This window comes from Nanorana parkeri, unplaced genomic scaffold (genome assembly GCF_000935625.1).
Source record: "Nanorana parkeri isolate BGI_ZX_2015 unplaced genomic scaffold, ASM93562v1 scaffold690, whole genome shotgun sequence".
NCBI classification, from domain to species: Eukaryota; Metazoa; Chordata; class Amphibia; order Anura; family Dicroglossidae; genus Nanorana; species Nanorana parkeri.
Window position 1 is genome coordinate 502559 of NW_017306958.1, and position 19194 is coordinate 521752.

A 19194-nucleotide genomic window follows, 5' to 3' on the forward strand; every position below is an offset into this window, starting at 1 on the left:
ATCCGTATGGACATTTTAAAGTTGATTGGGGTACAGGAAGCAGACACATTGAGTTTACATGGCACAGGTTTCAGGAATTGCGCGTCCAATGATGCTTTTGCGCGCTATCTGTATTTTGCCTGATTTCATGGTAGTCTCATTGTTCGCTAGAGAGTATTAGTGGCCCACTGATTTGTTATTGCATGTTTGTCTGGACTCTCTTTTAGATAGACAGGCCTAGACAAATCTCCCCCAGAACTAGGAGCTAGCTCTAAAAAAAAAATCTAGAAGTCAGCAATACAAAACCAACATATTAATGTATAGGTAAGATGTAGAGGTAGTTGAAAGATACATAGTTAAAGCCCAACTGTGGGCACAATAATCTTGCTGAAGTTAACTAAATTGAACAGTCTTGTTTGATTTTAAAGCCGCCTACCATAATCTACACTGACTTCTTCTGCAAATCATCTTGTTTACTTGTGGGTGAAAGTCTATATCCCTATGTACTTCTGGACCCACTCTGGCTATAAGCTCTGCCGGTCTTATAGACCTCAGCACTGCGGTTGCACCTCTGCCCCCCCTCTGCTGCCTAAAGCCGTCTATTTTTTTTATTGTTTATCATGCCTTTGTGTCTTGGTACATCCCTACATTTTACCCCACTTTTTTGTGTATGTTAGTAGTTGGACACTCCTGCATCTCCTTCCCATTTTCTTTTCACCTTCTCCCTCACTGTGTTAGAGGAGTCTAACCATGTGATACAAGGCTTTAGGAATAAGTGTCCACTCCAAGAAATGTCAAGGACTCGCATCCTCTGTTGCCAAGCCTAGATAAACTACATTGGATTCTAGTCGTCTTGATAAGTTGGGCCCTGCCTGTGGATACCATCAGCTCAGTAGGTTGTTATACTGTCCAGACAGATTACATTTCAGGAGGTATGTGTAAATACATAAATTAGTGCTTGAGACGGAACACCCTCTCCTCGTGGCTAGTCACAAAATACAGAGCCTAACCGATTCATCCATCCACGCTAAACCGCATCTCCCGCTGCAGCTATTGTATTCTGACAGCAGGTGCCTGCTGCTCTCAGAATACATGAACAGTGACCAGTTGATTCACTACAGTTTGACCAAAGGTTTTCAGCCCAACTACTTCCAACAAGTCGTTTTTGTAATTGTCTATTGTCAAGCCAGCTGGGGCACTCGCTGTAAGAATTGTATTAACAGGTTGGACTTGATGGACTTATGTCTTTATTCAACCTCAAATACTATGTTACTATGATACCCATAAATCAGGCAAAATTCTAACCGAGTATGACCAGTCTAAGTTTCTCAGAAAGTGGCCAGCCAGTGGTGTCCGTTGGTTCACTGCCCATTTACGTTGAACTCTATAAGATTAGACAACTATAATCTCAATTGCATTACTGTATTTACCTTTTGTAAAGGGAATGGATGTTTTTTGTTTACACAACTACTTTACAATTCCAACTTGCATTGACACCCACTTAAAGCGTGTCTAAACCCCAAAACAAAAATGTAATATAATGTAGCTTGCCAATCCTTAAACAATTTTTGGCGGGTTGGTGGCGTGCTTGGGAGACGAATGCTGCAGGGGCCGGTGTGCGCAAGCGCACACTGCCCGCTCAGCACTGTAATCATTGGAAGATTGCTGGTACAATCTGCCTGTCCAAGATGGCCAGATCGTACAAAATTTTAATTACCTTACAACCATCGCACAACGAAAGTCATGCGATGGTTGTAAGGTGTATGGGCAGCTTAAGGGTGGAGGAGCAACAGAGCCACTCTTGGACAGCAGCATTGTCACCCTGTGGAGAGGGTAGTGTTAGATGCACTAGGAGATTTCAATTGACTGGACTTATAAATTAAATCAAAACTCCAGCTAACACTTTTTAAGCAGGGTTTTTTTCCCCTTTCGGGATAAAGGTTTTAAGGTGCCCATACACCTTGCGATTATCGTACGATAATCGCAAGGTGTATGGAAGGCGTGCGACCGTTTCAACTGTACGGTCGTACGTCTTTTGTCGTACGTCGTACGTCTTTTGTCGTACGTCGTACGTCTTTTGACTGGTTTGTGGCCTGCTCGTAAGACTAATGCCACGGGCTGGTGTGCGCAAGCGCACACTGCCCGTTCAGCATTGCCGTAATCGGAAGCCCGCCCCTCGGGGGCGGGCTTGCGATGATCGCAAGTATGATCTGCCTGTCCAAGATGGACACATCGTACGTTTTTTTTATTACCTTACAACCATCGCAAGACAAAGAGTCTTGTGCACCTTTACATGAATAAAAGCTGACCATTGTAAGCACCCCTGTCACTGTTAAATTGTTTATCTTAACCCTCTATCTGCCACTTTTGCTGGACAGCTGGGTCACCAGGTGAAAATAAATGTGGGGGGCTTAAAAAAAAAAAGAAAACAAAAGCAGCAACCATATTTAAGAATTGGTAAGCTGCAATATATAAAACTTTTGCTTTTGGGTTTAGATGTTCTTTAAAGTAGTACTAAACTCTCAAATTATTTTTTCAATGATGAATCCAGATCAAACAAACAAGTATTTAAAATTTTTGCTCAAGCACTTGGTCATCATGTTTCCAAACAGCTGGCTCCAACTCTCAGCTCCACTTCCCCGAACTAGTCCAGTATAAGATCTCAAGGGACAGCAAAGTCTCTAGCGGCTCTCCATCTACTAGCTTGGAGAAGGGAGGAAGCCTGTGTGTTTGTGGAGATGCATACAGCTTACTAGTAGGGATGCACCGATAGATCGGTCGAAAATGGCACTATTGGCATAATGCTTTTTTGTGGCCGTTAGATGGGGGTCATCCATTCTCTCTCTCTCTCTCACTCACTCACTCTCTCTCTCTCTCTCTCACACACTCACACTCACACTCACACTCACACTCACACTCACACACACAGCATCGCCCAGCGATGGACGGGAGGAGAAAAACTGTCAAGGAGGCCGAGCGCTGTAGGAGGGAGAGCACTGAGCGGCCAGCGTCTCTCCTCACCGCACCACTCAGACTCCTGTCACAGATCAGAGGAGAGCAGTGTGGGCGGAGATGGCCAGCGCTGTCACAGGAGGCTGACCTCCGCTCGCTCAGCCTCCTGTGACGGCGTGTCTGGATGGCGGGCGAGGTACAAACACTCAGCGATCGCTGAGTTTGTAAATAATTGAGGACATAGCATGTTTACGATATACCCAATTATGAATGAATGGGAAGTGATCTACATCACATCCTGTTCATTAACACTCAGTATAGAGGATTCAAGTTAAAATAAAACATTTTCGGTTTGACTTGTTTTTTTGTTTTGTTTAGTTTGTGTTTTTGAAATTTTCGTTTCAGTGCACCTCTACTTACTAGCCCACATAAGGGTGGCTCCATAGGATCCTGCAAGGGAGAGGAGCCATCCCGCAGCATTAATTTTGAGTTTTAGAGTTTTCTATAGACCTTAACATACACACTGGCTGTCTGTGGGGAACCGCGACACACACCTTTTAGCAAAGTCCAAATATACTATACCCACAGCCACCAATTTCTTTAAAGTGACATGAAACCCTCAGATTTTTTAACATAAAACAAAACAATGTTGTAATGTGTGCCTTACTGTAATCCATGGTAGTTTCCCTTCTCTTTGCTGCTCTTCCTTTTAAATCCTTATGTCTTCTCATGCTGGGGAGAACTTCCGTTTTGCAGCTGACTGCCTCTTCTCTGGAATGTTACATGGTGTCTGTGTGCGAGCTCCCGACCTGAGCCAGGACTACAGGATGACGTCCTCCCGACATCCACATCCCCGCCCACTTTAGATTGGCAACAGCTGCTGCCTGCATGTGCTGTTTTACTCTTTTCTGCTGTGTTCGTGTCTGATCGATTTTCTCCTAATCGGAGCAAGGTATTTTTTTTTTTTTTTTTTAAACAAACTTTATGTTTTTTTCATAAACAACCTGTGCGGACTCTGTGGCTTCCCTTTTCAGGGTTTCTGGTTTTTGTTCAGGCTGCTTACAAAGATAAGCTGGCCTCCTAATTAAAGGCTTTTATAACAGACTAGATCAAAGTGTAGGAAGGTTTGAAGTTGGGATATAAGGCTTTTGGTGTTTCATCTGATACAATCTTCCAAATAAACAGGGCAATGCATTTTAAAGGGTCCTTCTGTAAAAGATCAAAATATAGGGTCTAAAGTTTACAGGGGAAAACATTTGTTTTGAAAGTTCTATATATAAAAATGTATGATATATATTATTTAAGCCCTCTTATGAACAGGAAGGGGCCAAATATACTGTTTTACAGGTCTGATCAACAGAAAATGCTCACATTAGGCTATTGCCAATAAGAGGTTCAATATATAAAATACTTATGTCATCACATATTTAAAGTGTTTCAAAGCATTGTGGTGGTATGAGCTGAAAAAAGGAATGGCACGTACTTTTACTTTTTTGAGCATTGAGAGGCACGGTACAGTTGTACCGCGCTGTATGTATGCATCATACACAGACCTGTGGCATCCAATTGACGACCCGTCTCAATTCTCGATTGTATGGAAAGCAGTAGCGATGCTCGCGCACAGCTTCCCAGGCACCGAGGACTGTGGCTGTTATGTGAGGAATGTGAGTGGCAAGTGCTGCTGCTCTCTATCGCTGAGCCGGTCACAGAGATCTTAGTGATCTCTTCACTGGCTTAGTGACTAAAAACATCCGCTGTTGCACTCAGGGCGATTAGGGTGTTCAGAATAGATGATTGTCCCTGGACACAGATAGATTGCATCCGTGGACAATCTTCTATCCTGAAACGAGAATGGGGCCTAAAGCTGATGCTGTATTTGTGTTTACAGAAAGCCTGTACTGAGAGACTATGGAGATTTGCCATTGCTGACTTCATCTTTTTTTAAATGCCAGTTGCCTAGCGGTCATGCTGTTCCAGTGGTTTGTCCTGGGGCCCTGGGCTGGAAAAGGTGCGCTGATCAGGATTTCTAGGAGTTCTGATTTTCTTGTCTGCATGCATTCTTGTTGCAGGTCTGTAATGTTCATGTGTATTAAAGCCAGAGCCCACTAGGCAGCTAGTAATTTTAGGAATTAAGTCATAATGGCCCAATATTTCTCTCTGCTCCGGTTTCATTTAAGTATGACTTTTATGTTTTCAAGTGCTGACAAGTTTTCAAATTCATAAAATATTACAGGTGTTTTTTCTTGCAAAATGTTATTTCTTAAGATTTATGATTGTTAGGCTGCCCATACACCTTGCGATCATCGGACGTCACTTGCGAGCACCTAGACGAATTGCGGTGATCAACCGCACGTATTTTCGTCATTCGTCATAGATGCATATATATGTGTTAAGAAAATAATTTTATACACATATAAACGCATCTAATCGCACCTAGAGTGAATGTAGCATAAAGTGTAACCCTGGCCAAAGATTTTGTCATGGGTAAAATTCTGAATCTTCCATTGTGGTTCTAGCCTCCTTGGAATGATTATTGCATTCATTCCATTGCTCTGGCTTTAATACCTTTTAATGAATATAGAGATGGCAAAATCTGGCTATTCTATTTGCTGTATGCTTCATTTTGGTTTACAAGTTTGAAGTATTTAAGCCAGACAACTAAAATTTACAGGAGGGGGTCATAAATGGCAAACCGTACTAGTTCCACTTTACATTTTGTCATCCTATCCTTCCCTATATCCTTATGCTATAGGGTATAAAATGAGAATGCAGCATTATAAGATTCTGCCTCCAGTACTGAATTTAGCTGAGCACTGAATACTTGATCAGTGAGATCCCACAACACTCCCGTGCACACTTCATTCACAGGATCCACAGCAGGATGGCCCTTCCAGTACATGGTGATCACCAGCCAGTTTTCACACCAACAGTGTATGAACTTTAGCCCCCTCAGTAATGCAACTTCATAGTATGTGCAGGAACGTAAAGGTTCAGCTGAAATAAGTATTTTACTGTTTTTTACCTAGCAAATGATTTGTTTATTTACTACACCAGAACAGAAATTCTAAAATGTATATATATATAAACTTTCTTTTCACATTTTTTTAAATATAATGGTGTGCACTTTCACAGCCTGGCTGCTAATAGGATCTGTAAAGTTCTGCCCTTGATTTGTTCGGTGCACAACAGGCACACACTTCTAGTAAACCTGTCAGGAGAGAAATATAAAGGCACTGGCTGTTATCCTAACCTTGTGGGTTTAATATTTTCAAAATCATCAAAGTGTGCAGATCAGGAAAATCTAAGGGTCAGGTGTCATCTACATGCTCGTTCCAGGTAAGTGACTCAAAATATTGGAGCCAGGGAAGACAGCACGACATCTGTCGGCAGCAGAGAAATGATCTATGACTATCCCCATGTTTCTCATGACAGGTTTCCTTTAAAAACATTTGGCTTGCCCCTTCCCATACCACAATGGAGTGTATTTTCATAACCTTTTACCAGACAGTGGTTTCTCAGGACTGCTGCCAATGAGTAGTTCTTTGCCAAAGAAGAACAAATTTATGGATCTTCTGTAAAAGGTCTCTTTTACTCATTTGTCTAATGCAGAATGACAGTTCTCACTGTGTAACGGTATGTAAACACCATGGTACCTTCTTGGTCTACTCCAAAAGCGGTTTCAAACACACTTGCTCAAAAACATTTAGCCTAAGCATACTATACCCTGTCGTAAGAAGGCTAGAGGTGTCTTACTGTTTGGGCTAGAATTTACTGCAATATGGCTGCACCCAATGGCGGAATAAATGTGGCTCGGGAACACAATGGAGCATGGATTTTGCTTTGCTGATTGCTTATATTCTGAATAGTTTATATTTGGCAGCGGTTTCTGTAAATGGGGAGAAAACACATGGGTTGCTTTTAAAGTGGCTCGCTATAAAAATTTTATAAAATAGTAGAAAGGCTGCTAGCTTCTATAAAGTGTGAGATGCTAGAGGTGCTTGTACATGTAAAGACGGGTGAGGATGTTGCCTACAACAATATGCAATTCTGGGTGTATTACAACACTTTTTTTATTTTAAATAAAATAGCAGTAGTACCTTTTTAATAGAGATTTTAAACTCTGCATTGAAGGTACTGCTACTGCTATTCAGTTGCTTGCAAATGTTTGCTTACCCTCATGCTTCAATACTTTGTGTCATTAAAGGAGAACTATGGGGTCAGTGTTTTTCCCCATAGTTCTCCTTGGGGTAACGGGAGGACACAAACTAGCGTCCTCCCGTCACCCTAAGCTCAGTATACCGCGAGCTACAGCTCGCGGTATACTGAGACGCCGCACCTGGAGCGGATCCCGACTTAGATGATGGGATCCGCCCAGCTGTACCTGCCCCCTCCCCCGTCCGTTCCGCCAGTCAGCGCTGGCAGATCGGAGCGGGGAGAGGGGAATCCAGCCCCTCCCCCTGTCACGGCAGAGAGCCGTGACAGGATCGAGAGGTGAGGGAACCCGGTATGTTTTCCCTCACCTCCCGATCTACTGAGCCGACCTGTGACAGTCTCATTGTCACAGGTCGGCTTAGAACTATGACGTGAGTGGAAATCACTCGTCATAGTTCTCCTTTTTAATGCAGCACAAGCATATAGATCACCGACATTAAGAGTATGGTGAGAAGGCCTTATCTGCATGCCTATTCTGAGTTAGTGACTCAAAGCATTGAAGTAAAAGTGTCAGCTAGGCAACAGAGAGACTATCCTTTACAAAATGACAAGTCGGCAATGGCAGACTCCGTGTTTGGCTTATGAAAGTTTTCCTTAGTTAATCTGCATGTGAAATAAAATTCCCGAAACATACCACACATTTTTTTACTCACAGTTAATGCCAACCCCTGGTGGTGTCTGGGATGTCTAAGGAGAGCATAAAATGGACCGTGCATTAACTTTCAATGCTGGGAGCTTGGCAATGGTGTTTGGTTGTTTTTTATCGCGAACCTCCAGGTAATGAATGTAATGATCTATTCCAAGCCCCCCTTAAACTAACCCTTCATGTACCCTAACTCTTCTTCAGGGCTTGATTTCCATCACTGGAGCCGGTAGGCACACAACCTTCTGTGTCCAAAGCCAAACCCCTCTGTGAGGGACTTCTTTTATAGATGGAATTTCTTGTTTTTTCTAGTCATTACCTGGCTTTACAATATTGTGACAAGGTGTAGTTTATAAGATAACTGATGGCAGGAGAAGTACATGATACCTGTACAGGAACATCTGCCTGTATACATAGCTCCCAATGGTCTATCATTTGTAATAATCATAATGGTAGAAAAAGGTTCTAGATTCAACCAAACATTTTTGGCACATAAATTCTTAATGGTCAGCGTAACTGTGGATGTGGTTGGGGTGTGTCCAATGCCTAAATAATTGTGCTGCAAGGTGTCCTTATTCTTATCTCAGAGAATTGGGATGTATGTGTAAGTCTGTTCCTATAGGCACAAGCCTTATGTACTTAATGGTAAATCCCAGCCTTATACTAATCCCCTATAATCCCCACCCTGACACTAAAGCTGGTCATACACTTGCAGGGTTATTCACAAAAGGGTAAAGAGGAGGCAGGCAAAGTAAACAATCTAGGCCAAAATAGCGGATTTGGAAAAATTCTCGAGTTCAGCTATGTTGTCCTACATTGTTCACTTCTCCTGCTTTCTCCAAACTCTTCACCCTTTTGTGAATAACCCTGTGTGTGTTTTTCATCTCCATGAGCAGTAAACAGTATGGCTGAGAATCTCCCCTGCTGGGTTATTGTATTCGGACAGCCAGCAGAATACCCAAACAGTGATCGCAGCCGATTGTCTGCAGACACTGTTCGTCTGACAATTTTCAGCCCAGCTCCTTTGACAAAAGTGGACTTTTGTTGAGCGTGGTCTTGCCGACAGGGCCATTCACAGCTCAAATTTTAGTCAGCAGGATGAAATTTAAATAGCGTATGGTCAGCTTAACCATTCTTAACCTCTCCTCTGTTCTGAAGCTTTTCCTACAAAATATGAAATGGGCACAATTATCTGTTTTAAATAATGGGCAATTTAAATGAAAATGATTTGCGCAATAAAATGGAAATCATTTTTCAGTGGTTAAAGCATTATTTCATGCACAAACAATGACAATTCGATATTTGTGTGAAAATTGAGCTTCTGAGAAAAGTATCATGTGATGATGGTTAGAATAATACCGGCCCCATAAGGACCTGTTCAAACCACAAACACTGCGTTCCAGAGTGGTCAGCCTCTGGAGCGCACTGTATTGCAACCAGGACGGCTTTCTGCCTTCAGGGGCGGGAGGGGGTGTGGCAGGGCATTGAAGTCAATGGCATACAGCCACTCCCCGCCCGCAGTGCGAACGCCCACACCCTTGGCACAGTAGTGCCTGCGTTCTGGTCCAGTGCAATCTGTAAAAATTGTGCTTGCAGCGTTTTTGCAGATCGCACTGGACCAGAACGCAGGCACTAATGTGCTAAGTGTGCGGGCGATCACACTCTGGGGGGGGGGCCTAGCTGCGTGCTATTGACTTCAATGCACCATCACGCCCCCTTCCGCCCTTGAACGCGGGAGTGGCTGCGTTGCGATACAGTGAGATCCAGAGGCTGACCACCGCTTTGGAACGCACCGTTTGTGGTGTGAAATCCGGGTTTTATTTTCAACTTTGCACTGCAGCAATGGCAGTTGGAAACTGATTACTATGGGTAGAGAGTTTTTTTGTTTTGTTTTTTTTTCTTCTTTTCTTGTTGGCACACTTGACATACATAATATAAACCCCTTAGTTATGTATGCTTGTATGTGGAGAACTAATATCCTGTTTATTGTGGCTCTAAGTTTTGATTTGTATGGATACTTTCATCAGTTTTCTGCACTGGTAACCAAAACATTACAATTAGGTGTAGTTTGCCGTAGCAAGTTAATGTGACATTTTATGTCTCCCCAACAATTAGTGACCCTTAAGACTAGTTTTAAACCTAGGCGACACCACTGGATTGCCGCACGGTCAGGAGTCGCCAACGTGTGAACCAGTCGCGCTGTGGGTGCCATTATTTTCTAATGGCACCCCAGTCGCGCCAGGCGGATCACGTGCGTCCCGAACACGTGCGTCATGTATCGCAAAAAAAAGATACTTGTACTTTTTTTTCTGTGAATTGCCGCGTGGATGTCACCCTCATTGAAATCAATGGCGCTGTGCGGCAATAGCTGTGTGCACCTGAACAGGATTGCACGCATCCCGGGTGTAGTGCAGGTGTGAACCTAGTCTAAAGATGCCCACACACCTTGCGATAATCGTACGATAATCGCGGGAAATCCCGTGATCGTACGATTATTGGAAGGCGTGCAACCGTTTCTACTGTACGGTCGCTCAACTTTTATCCTAGGAACATGTTCGAAAACCCGCCGAGAATCGTACGATTGTCGGCGGGTGTGTGGCATGTTCGTATGATAAATGCCGCACGGGCCGGTTTGCGCAAGCGCACACTGCCCGTTCAGCTTGGCGGTCATCGGAAGCCCGCCCAGCTTGCGATTATCGCAAGTACGATCTGCCTGTCAAAGATGGGCAGATCGTAGTTTTTTTTTTTAATTACCTTGCAACAATTTATGGTTGTAAAAGTATGTGGGCAGCTTTACTCTTACCTTAGCCCCTAAAAGTGACCTGGAACACTTACCCTTCCCAAAAACTGAAACTTGACCCATAATCTAACCTTGACAGTTAAGTTGACAGTTAACACTTAACCATATACTTCCCAATTACCCTTAATAAAGTAACCTTAACTTATACTTGCTATACTTACCTAACCTTTACAGCCCATTCACAACAGTGGGTGTGCAATAGGGTGCACATAATTCACTCTTGCTGGTGTATTTTTTTTTTTATGTTGGCTTTATTAAATTTTACTGTACACTTGTACTTGTGCATTATAGTGCATAGCAATGCTCTGCACAATGATGAAACATGTCCTTATTTATTTCCGCACACACCAACCCAGCACATTGGTAAACTGAACTAATAGGACACAAGGCAGATTTCCACGTCTGTGTTTTGCCAGCGCATTGGGCAACACTGTCAAACATAGCCCAAAAGGGCTAGTGTGAATGAGCCCTTAAACATCCAGATATTGCATTATATAACTCATGATATTGTAACTCTTGCAGACATTTACCGCACGAAAATGATGCGCTCATTCATGCAATTACACAAGAGACCCGATTTACCCCCCAGTTTATTCCACAGCACAATTCAGGGATCAGGATAAACCAGTCTCTGAAAACGCTCTATTAGGAGTGTAAAAGTTGCAATGTTCCAAAAGGGTAATATCCACTCTTCTTTTTTTTTTCCCCACTTGCTACACATTTAGGCCTGTTTCACACTGCCGTGTAATACGCTGTGCATAGATCCGCGCAGCGGTTTTCCCCATATGCAGCATATGCAAATAAATGGCTCTATAAACATAGCTGCGTATGGAGCCGTATTTTTGCGTACTATATACAGCTGCGTAAAGATGCGCAAAAACTAAATGGAACCAAGATGCGTCCGGGCTCAGGATTTCTGCGTAATTTGCGCGCGTATATGCACGCACAGTACATTAAAGTTTCTAAGAAAAATGATGAATTCTGGGATTGCATACAGTTCACGCAAATACACGCATCTACAAATGTGCGTACAATTTTGCTCTTGCTGTGTGTGTGTGTGGCCTAAAGCTCGGTAAATCTTTTCACAGCTGCGCTGCCCACTGGTTGCTGTAGGAATGTGGAGGTTGTGAATGTGCCCCCAAGAAACATGCCTAGGTTCCATCTCTGTTCTCTGAACTCGCAGCAATCTTTTCTGAGGCTGATCACACCATTTGAGATGGGGTTGTGTGTGTGGATTTTTGTTTTTTTTTTGTGTTAAGGGTTGGCAACAGGGCACCTGCGCAACAAACTGGACAGTTCAAGCTACTGCTCAGGTTTGCTGAACCTCATCCATGGGACTAGGATTTAACTGATGCAAGTTTCATAAGTCCCAGCTATTCTTTCAGGCTGCAGTTTAATCATTTGGTGTAGTAAGTCAGCCTGATGGTGTTTCTGCGACATCCGGTTGTAGTGGCGGCTGCTGCTCCCTGCACTGTTGGTTCGTTTTACTGACAGAAGTGTCAAAGCAAGAAATTAGCGGGTTGTGGAGAGTGGAATGCTCTTCATATATAGTACTGGCAGTTGTTTACTTGGCTGCAAGCTAGATGCCAAGCATTGTTGATAATACCTTAGGTCTTCCTTAACTTGTCAAAGGTTGAAAAAAAGTAACACCTTTTTGCTCTAATAGCAAGACCAAAATTGCCTAGTAGCGCTCGCTCTGCTTCAAGTTTATGTAAAGGCATATTAAAACAACAAAAAACTACAAATAACAGAGCTTCCTTCCAAAGGCTAACTTTTTGATTCTTGGATTTGTAGAAATACTCAGTGAAACGCTGAGTGGAGTAACGGACGAGGAGGGGGCAGGCACAGCTGGCTCTGCCTCTAGATAGGCATCTAAATAAAAAAAATATTAGGTGTTCGCTGAATGGCTGTTGAGCCAAGCAAGCTACCCTCTGTTTTCACAGGGGAAATTGTTCAGCACAACACCCAGAAAATCTCTTGTCAGCACTGTAGTAGCTCTGGCTACTACAGTGTTTTACAAGATCCCCATGGATCTACCTGGTGTAAAATATGTATACATTTGGCAAAGCTATACCAATGTAAGTATAAATTATGATGTATATCTGGAGTTCAGTTTAAAAAAAAAAAGCCCCATCAACATGAAATAAAAAATCCTTAAACCCCACTTTAACAAATGAAAACCCAAAATACCACCCCTAAAACACATAATAAAAGTGACTGATGACTTCAAATCAACCACAATAATAAAATGCCCAAAGAGTTGGCTATGCATATGCCTTTTCAAAAAGCCTCCGCAGGTGCCATGCATCCTTGATTAGCCAACCTGGGCTGAGAGAAACATGCACTGCAAATTTTGCTACCATGGTATACACGTTTGCTAAAAACATGTTGACAACATGGATAACTTATAGATACTAGAGAGTAGATGCAGAATAGGTGGAGGCTTAGACAGCATGAGAGGATGAAATGAGTGTATTGGTAACTGATACACTCTTGCAAAAAAAGGCAGGTTGGTACTTCTCCACACACATCCCCAATTTATCAAATTGGGGGAAAATAATCGATTTGTAAAACATTGGCAGAGGTGCACTCCTTTTAAATTGTAAAGATGCCCTTGACTCCATATCCACTAGAACGTTGTCGGACCACGCTCCGGTTCTGACCTCCCTTGATTGGCCATTAATTCCCTCCAGATCTCACAACTGGAAACTCAATGAATACTTACTGCGTTGCCCCTTAGCAAAAGAGCAACTGCTCACGGAATTGCAGACTTTCATGCTAATGCCACCCCGGGTACCTCCCCAGCGGTGCTTTGGGAGGCCCACAAGGCGGTCATCCGAGGGCGGCTGATAGAGTTGGGAGCAAGGAAAAAACGAGAGGCGGAACAAGAATTGCAATCCTTATTAGAAAAAATTAGGTCCTTAGAACGCCTTTATAAACGCTCACTACAACTTAGCCACTATCATTCATTAATACAGGCCAGAGAAGACCTAAAAACACTCCTTAATCGTAAAGATGCCCTTGAGGGCTTGTTCACACCAAATGCAGACGAGATCTGCATGAGTTTCTGCACATGCAGTGCAGTGTGTTATACTGCAGTTTTTGCTGTGTTCCGGGCTGTTTTTTGGTTAAAAAAACTTTTTTTTTTAAAATGGGCTTTCAGTGCGTTCCAGGGCCTTTGCATGCGTTTCAAGGCGTTCCAGATCAGGTAAAATAGGGCCTGCTGCAGTTTTTTTTTACATGCTCTGGAACTGAACGCTGCGGTGTGAACTAGAGCCCCAAATACCATTGGAATACATTGGACGCAGTTTTTATCCGGTCTGCTCCTGGAACGCGCTTGTTGTGAACAATCCCTGAATGTTAGAGGTTTCAGGGAAACAAAGTGGTTCAGTAGCACATTTGTATATGGAGATATTACTTTCCCAGCTCAGCTGTTATCCTTGGAAATATCCCTACTTTCCATTCCTCATGAGGAATTTCTCTACAGCTACCACTACCCCATACTCAGTTCAACATCACAAATGTCTCTGGAAATTCCTGGCTCATCAGTATAGAGTCCTTGAAAGACTCTCCTACCTTACCTTCCTACCTTTGCCGAATTCTCCAGCAGTGTCCCTGAAAATTTTACTGTAAGCATCATAGCTAGGTCTGTCAGTTATTCAGTGATGTAATCTTTTTGAGACTCCGGATTCCCCCCAAGAGAACTAACCAGGAGTTTAAAACAATGGCACCCTAATTGGATCATGTTTCGTTTGTATCCTAAACCATTTCCCTTTTTTTTTTTTTTTTTTCCAGTGTTTTAGCAAACTGTTTTGTCATCTCACTTATGCTGAAATCACTTCATAGCCTCTTTCAGCCACTTATATTTGCATGCACTTGTTCCAGATTCAGCTGCACAGCTTTGCTCTGGACCAACTTCCTTAGGCTGGGTTCACACCTAGGCGTATTGTATATGCGCGTTTGTCGCGCGTTTTTACCGCGATTCGTGGTTAAAAAAACGCGCGACGAACGCACGTTTCCGATGGCTACTTGGCTGTATTCCAATGGAAACGCGAGACCAAAACGCCCCAAAGAAGTACATGTACTTCTTTGGGCGTAGGTCGTTTTGTATCGCGTTCGGACGGGTGGAAATACGGCAAGGTGTGAACCAGACCCATTGAATACAATGGGATTGAGATGTTTGAGCGTTTTGTAGAGCGTTCGTCGAGCGTTGAACGCGCTACAAAACGTTCAGGTGTGAACCAGGCCTAGGCCTAATGCACACTGTCTGCGTTTTAGGCACAGTTATCTGTTCTAAGTATAAACAACTATGCTTCCTGGATCACTTTTTTTCTGTGCTGGGCTTAGCACTTATGCATTTCAATGTGTTCTACATGCGTAAAACCAAGCTAATCAGACCCGGAATACAGAAATTTCTAGTTTGGTAGATGTGAATGATCCTAGATGCTGCTGGACGTCTAGGTGTGCATTTAGTCACAGCAAAAGATTACAGGAGTCTAGGTGTGTTTAGAAATGAGCTCCAAAAGCACCTGAACTCTACGTTTTTCAGCATAGTGACAACCTCCCTGAGAGGTTGAAAACTTGCGACAGGAATGTACGAAAAACTGCTGCATTTGCCCATCTAAACAAACTGATGCCAGACCTTGCATAGAACTGTAAGATCTGCTCCTTTTTTTTAGACAACTGTCACCTGACTTCTGCTGAATGAAATTATTTGGAAGTATTTTTATATTGTTTCTGCTGCATGCTGCTAATGCTCATAAGGGCTCATTCTTACAGACACAAATACGTTGTATGTGCATATAGAGTAAAATCCCCCTGTACTTGTGGCACATGGGAGCTCTAGTTGCAGCACTTTTTTTTGTCTATAGGATTATATGGACAGCGTCTATACACAAAATAATGCTGCGATTGGAGCTCCTGGGCGCCGCAAACACGGGTGTGTTTTATATTTTTTGCCCCCATCTCTGTATCTGTGGAATGAAAGTTATGGTGCGAAAAAAAACTGAACCAAAACAAGTTACATTTTTTTTTCTTTTAATATTTAGTATGTTTTCTAAAATAAATCAGCTGAAAATAGGACTATGGTTTGTGTTTGTGTGTTTTGGTGTGGTGTTTTTTTTTTTTTTAGGATAGTTGTGTTTTTTCTAGCCCTGTTTGTTCCTTTGGTTGCAGTATTAATTGGTGTTTTATTCTCCAACAACTTTAGGATATCATACTTCTAAAACCGGGACGAGTATGAATCCACAACAGAGAATGGCAGCAGTGGGCACTGACAAAGAATTAAGTGATCTTCTGGATTTCAGCATGGTAAGCAGAATGGTCCTGTTTTTAAAGCTTGCATTTTAGTTACAAAGCAAAAAGTATATTGTTCACATAGCTAGACAGAAGAACAATGTTTTTAGCTTCAGCTTCCCACACTGCAGTTGAATGATTCTTTATAGCAGGGGTAGCCAGACTTTGGCACTCCAGACTATAAATCCCATCATGCATCTGCCTCTGGAAATCATGCCTCCAGTTGTCTGCATTTTGCAATGGCTTATGGGACTTGTAGTTCCACAACAGATGGTAGGCCAGTTTGGCTACCCCTGCTTTTATAGGCTTCCAGAAAGCTGCTCAAAACTGAAAAAAGGCCTTTGCAAATACCTTTTTGAAAGTTTGATGTAGCGTTTTGTGCATGGTTTCCGGCAAACATTTGGTTGCACCAAAGTCGCTGTGTACTGTGATCATGTTTTGCAGGGGTAGAGGGTACAACTGCTACTGGACCTGCAAAGCTAGCTGGGTGTTAGGCTTCTGCCCTTTCTGGGCTTAACAAAGGGAACTGTAGTAAGTGAGGTTGTAATGTAGAAAGAGCACAGTCAGAGGAATGGCAGAGCCTCAATGGAGAAGTTCAGATACCTGCAGAGATTTTTGCTGGCTCACGCTCTGTAACACTGCAGTCTGTGTAGAGTGAAGAAAGTAAGAAACTCTGTCATAAATGTGGCACAAGACAGCAGACTTTTGTCAACATGTCTGTTCTACCAGTGTGTGGTAGGCTTAAAAGGCACCTGTAGAGGTCTATGTATATATGTGTATTACTCATAGAGAGACAGGGTTTCCCTTTAAGATTTTTAAGGCATACCTAGCTCAGTATGCACTTCAGGTGCCCATGCAGTCTTCACTCATGAAGCACCAGTTTTGCTGCTGAAGTGTATCCCTCTGCCTACCAAGCTCTGGTGCTTGCAGTTCCTAATCGTTTCATAGAGGAAACAGTGCTTCCATCTTGCTGGGCCACCCCAGTGCAGCACCAGGCAAGTGTCCAGACATAGTGCATACGGTTTGGATGACCAAATGGGTGCAAATTCTGGTACTTGAAAAGTGCAACAGCTGGAAGTGACATCAAAATCGCAGAGCTTTGCTCTAGGTGATACGTGATCAGTAAGGCCCCATTCACATCTGAGTGTTTTATAGCTCAAAGCTACAAAACATTTTTCACAAGGAGACCTATTGTTTTCTATGGATGGCCCCTGCTCACACCTGAGCATTCTGTTGCTTGTATCAAAATACTTGGAAAACGTACATGAGCTTCTTTTTAGGCAGATTTAAACGCTTTTGTCCCCCATGTGCCCTACAGAAATGACTTAAACCACGCGCCATGCGGTTTCCTATTTTTTGAGCATTTTTGTCACAGATGTTGTGCGAGCCCGGGATCAGCTTGGTCGCCTGTGTCACAGGGGATCGGGGGGGATCGGTACATGATCTCCCTCCTGTCCCCTCTGCAAGAATGCAGTAGTGTTGTATATTACATCACTTCTGCATTCTTGTCACTCTCCAGTTTCAGAAGCTGGAAAGAAGCTGATGGAGCAGATCTCTGCTTCATCAACCCCCAAAAAAAACATTTTTAAAGTTACACATAAAAATTTTTTTTTTTTTTAAAACTCCCCTCCCATACACGCAAACATGCGTCGAAGGCGCATTTTTAAAAAAAAAGTCTGAAAAATGCCAAAAAACACCAACACCTAGATGTGTATGGAACCAGAAAGTAAAAGAAAATGCCAATTTTCAGGCTGTCCTCACAAAGGAATGGAAGAAAAAACTTCCAGTGGGGACATTAGTGCTGGTGATCCTGTGACCACGAGGATTTTCCCTCATCGGAGGGATTTCCTCTCACTTTCTGTTGTGGCTATTGGACAGGAAGTGAAAGGAAATCTCCCCAATGGGACACAGATGGCAAAAAAAAAGCTGACGGGGGTATAACCCTCCCTTATGCTGGCCATACACATTACAATTATCTGCAGATTTTCTATGGTCAGATGGAAATGGTGCAATAGATTCCTCCATCTACACTTAACTGTGTGGATGGAGTAATCTGCACCTGGGACAATCTGTTGCACTTTCTCCATCTGACCACAGAAAATCTACAGATAATTGTAAGGTGTATGGGCACCTTTACTCTATCCAAAACAAAAAAAATTTGCCTTCAGCTCTACTTTACTTGATTCTAATTAACTTCTGCCTGGGTTTGTCTCCTACATGTGTACATATTTTCTGACTGCACTGGTTAGATGCTGCAGGCAAGTCTTTTGTTTGCTGCATGCTGGGTTGCACTATTTGATAATTTTCGTGTCTTAGCCCTGATTTCCAGCCAAAATATTGGTTGGATAAGACTTGGGTTCAAGGTTTCATCAGTCCATAACATGCTCTCGATAAGCTAGAATGATTTTACCTGAGTTCTCAACCTGTGTAACCACAGGACACACATTTTGTTCTTGGTCATTAAGTTGCAACCCAAGTCGCACTGCAATTGAACGCACGGCATTGTGGTACCGCGCATTCCGGTGCAGACGATTGATCTGTGGGCGGGAGGCTGCGTTTGGGGTGCCATTCAAATGGCACCCCAAAAAACACTGACAGACGCACACAACCACATGTATACTCCGAAATAATTTTTTTTTCTATTTTAAGATCCACCCTACTTTACGAGAACTGGAGTGGATCCGTAGCCTGTGGTCCAGTGTGGGCTACTGTGCTGTGACTGAGCTCCGTCCATGTGTGCATTGCTTGTACAACCTCCTTGCGCGCCTTGTAGAGGTGTCAGGAGCCAGAACGTGGAGTCACTCCGGTCCAGGCACTTCTACAGGAAATGCGAGGGAAGCTGTAAGCAATGCATGTATGGATGGAGCTCCCTCGCTGCCATAGCTCCAGCCCACCCCACCTTACGCTGACACTTGGCGCCGAGCAGCATATAAATGGCTACTTGGCATGAGAACTGACAGTGCTGCTCTAGGGGGAGGCTGAGAAGCCTCGCGTAGAAAAGAGGAAGGCACGCAGGGACCCACTGAACACGGGGTCGCGACCCACCAGTTGAGAACCAAGGTTCTAGTCTGTGATGCTGGCTTTCATGAGGATTCAATCATACCTGGGTATTTGTAATTCCTGAGATTGGGGGCAGAGGTATTTGCAGACACACCATGTGAAATGGTGATGCAGATCAATATAAAAGAAACTCTGCACTGGTTTATAGACCAACATAGACAAACACCTGATCAAAAGGTTCTGCGTCTGAATTCCAGCGTGGGCGTTCCAGAGCAGTAGCTGCTGGAACGCCCCGCGATAGCTCCAGAACACC

At 43.3% G+C, this 19194-nt stretch overlaps 1 protein-coding gene across 1 annotated transcript in view; it reads left to right on the forward strand.

The window, feature by feature from the left end:
• The window catches only part of TCF3 (transcription factor 3), a 94383-nt gene that overhangs the window by 7009 nt on the left and 68180 nt on the right, over positions 1-19194 (forward strand). The window contains 1 exon segment of the mRNA XM_018563735.1: positions 15796-15896. Within this exon segment, the coding sequence (XP_018419237.1) occupies positions 15825-15896 (72 nt within the window). The 5' untranslated portion in view covers positions 15796-15824.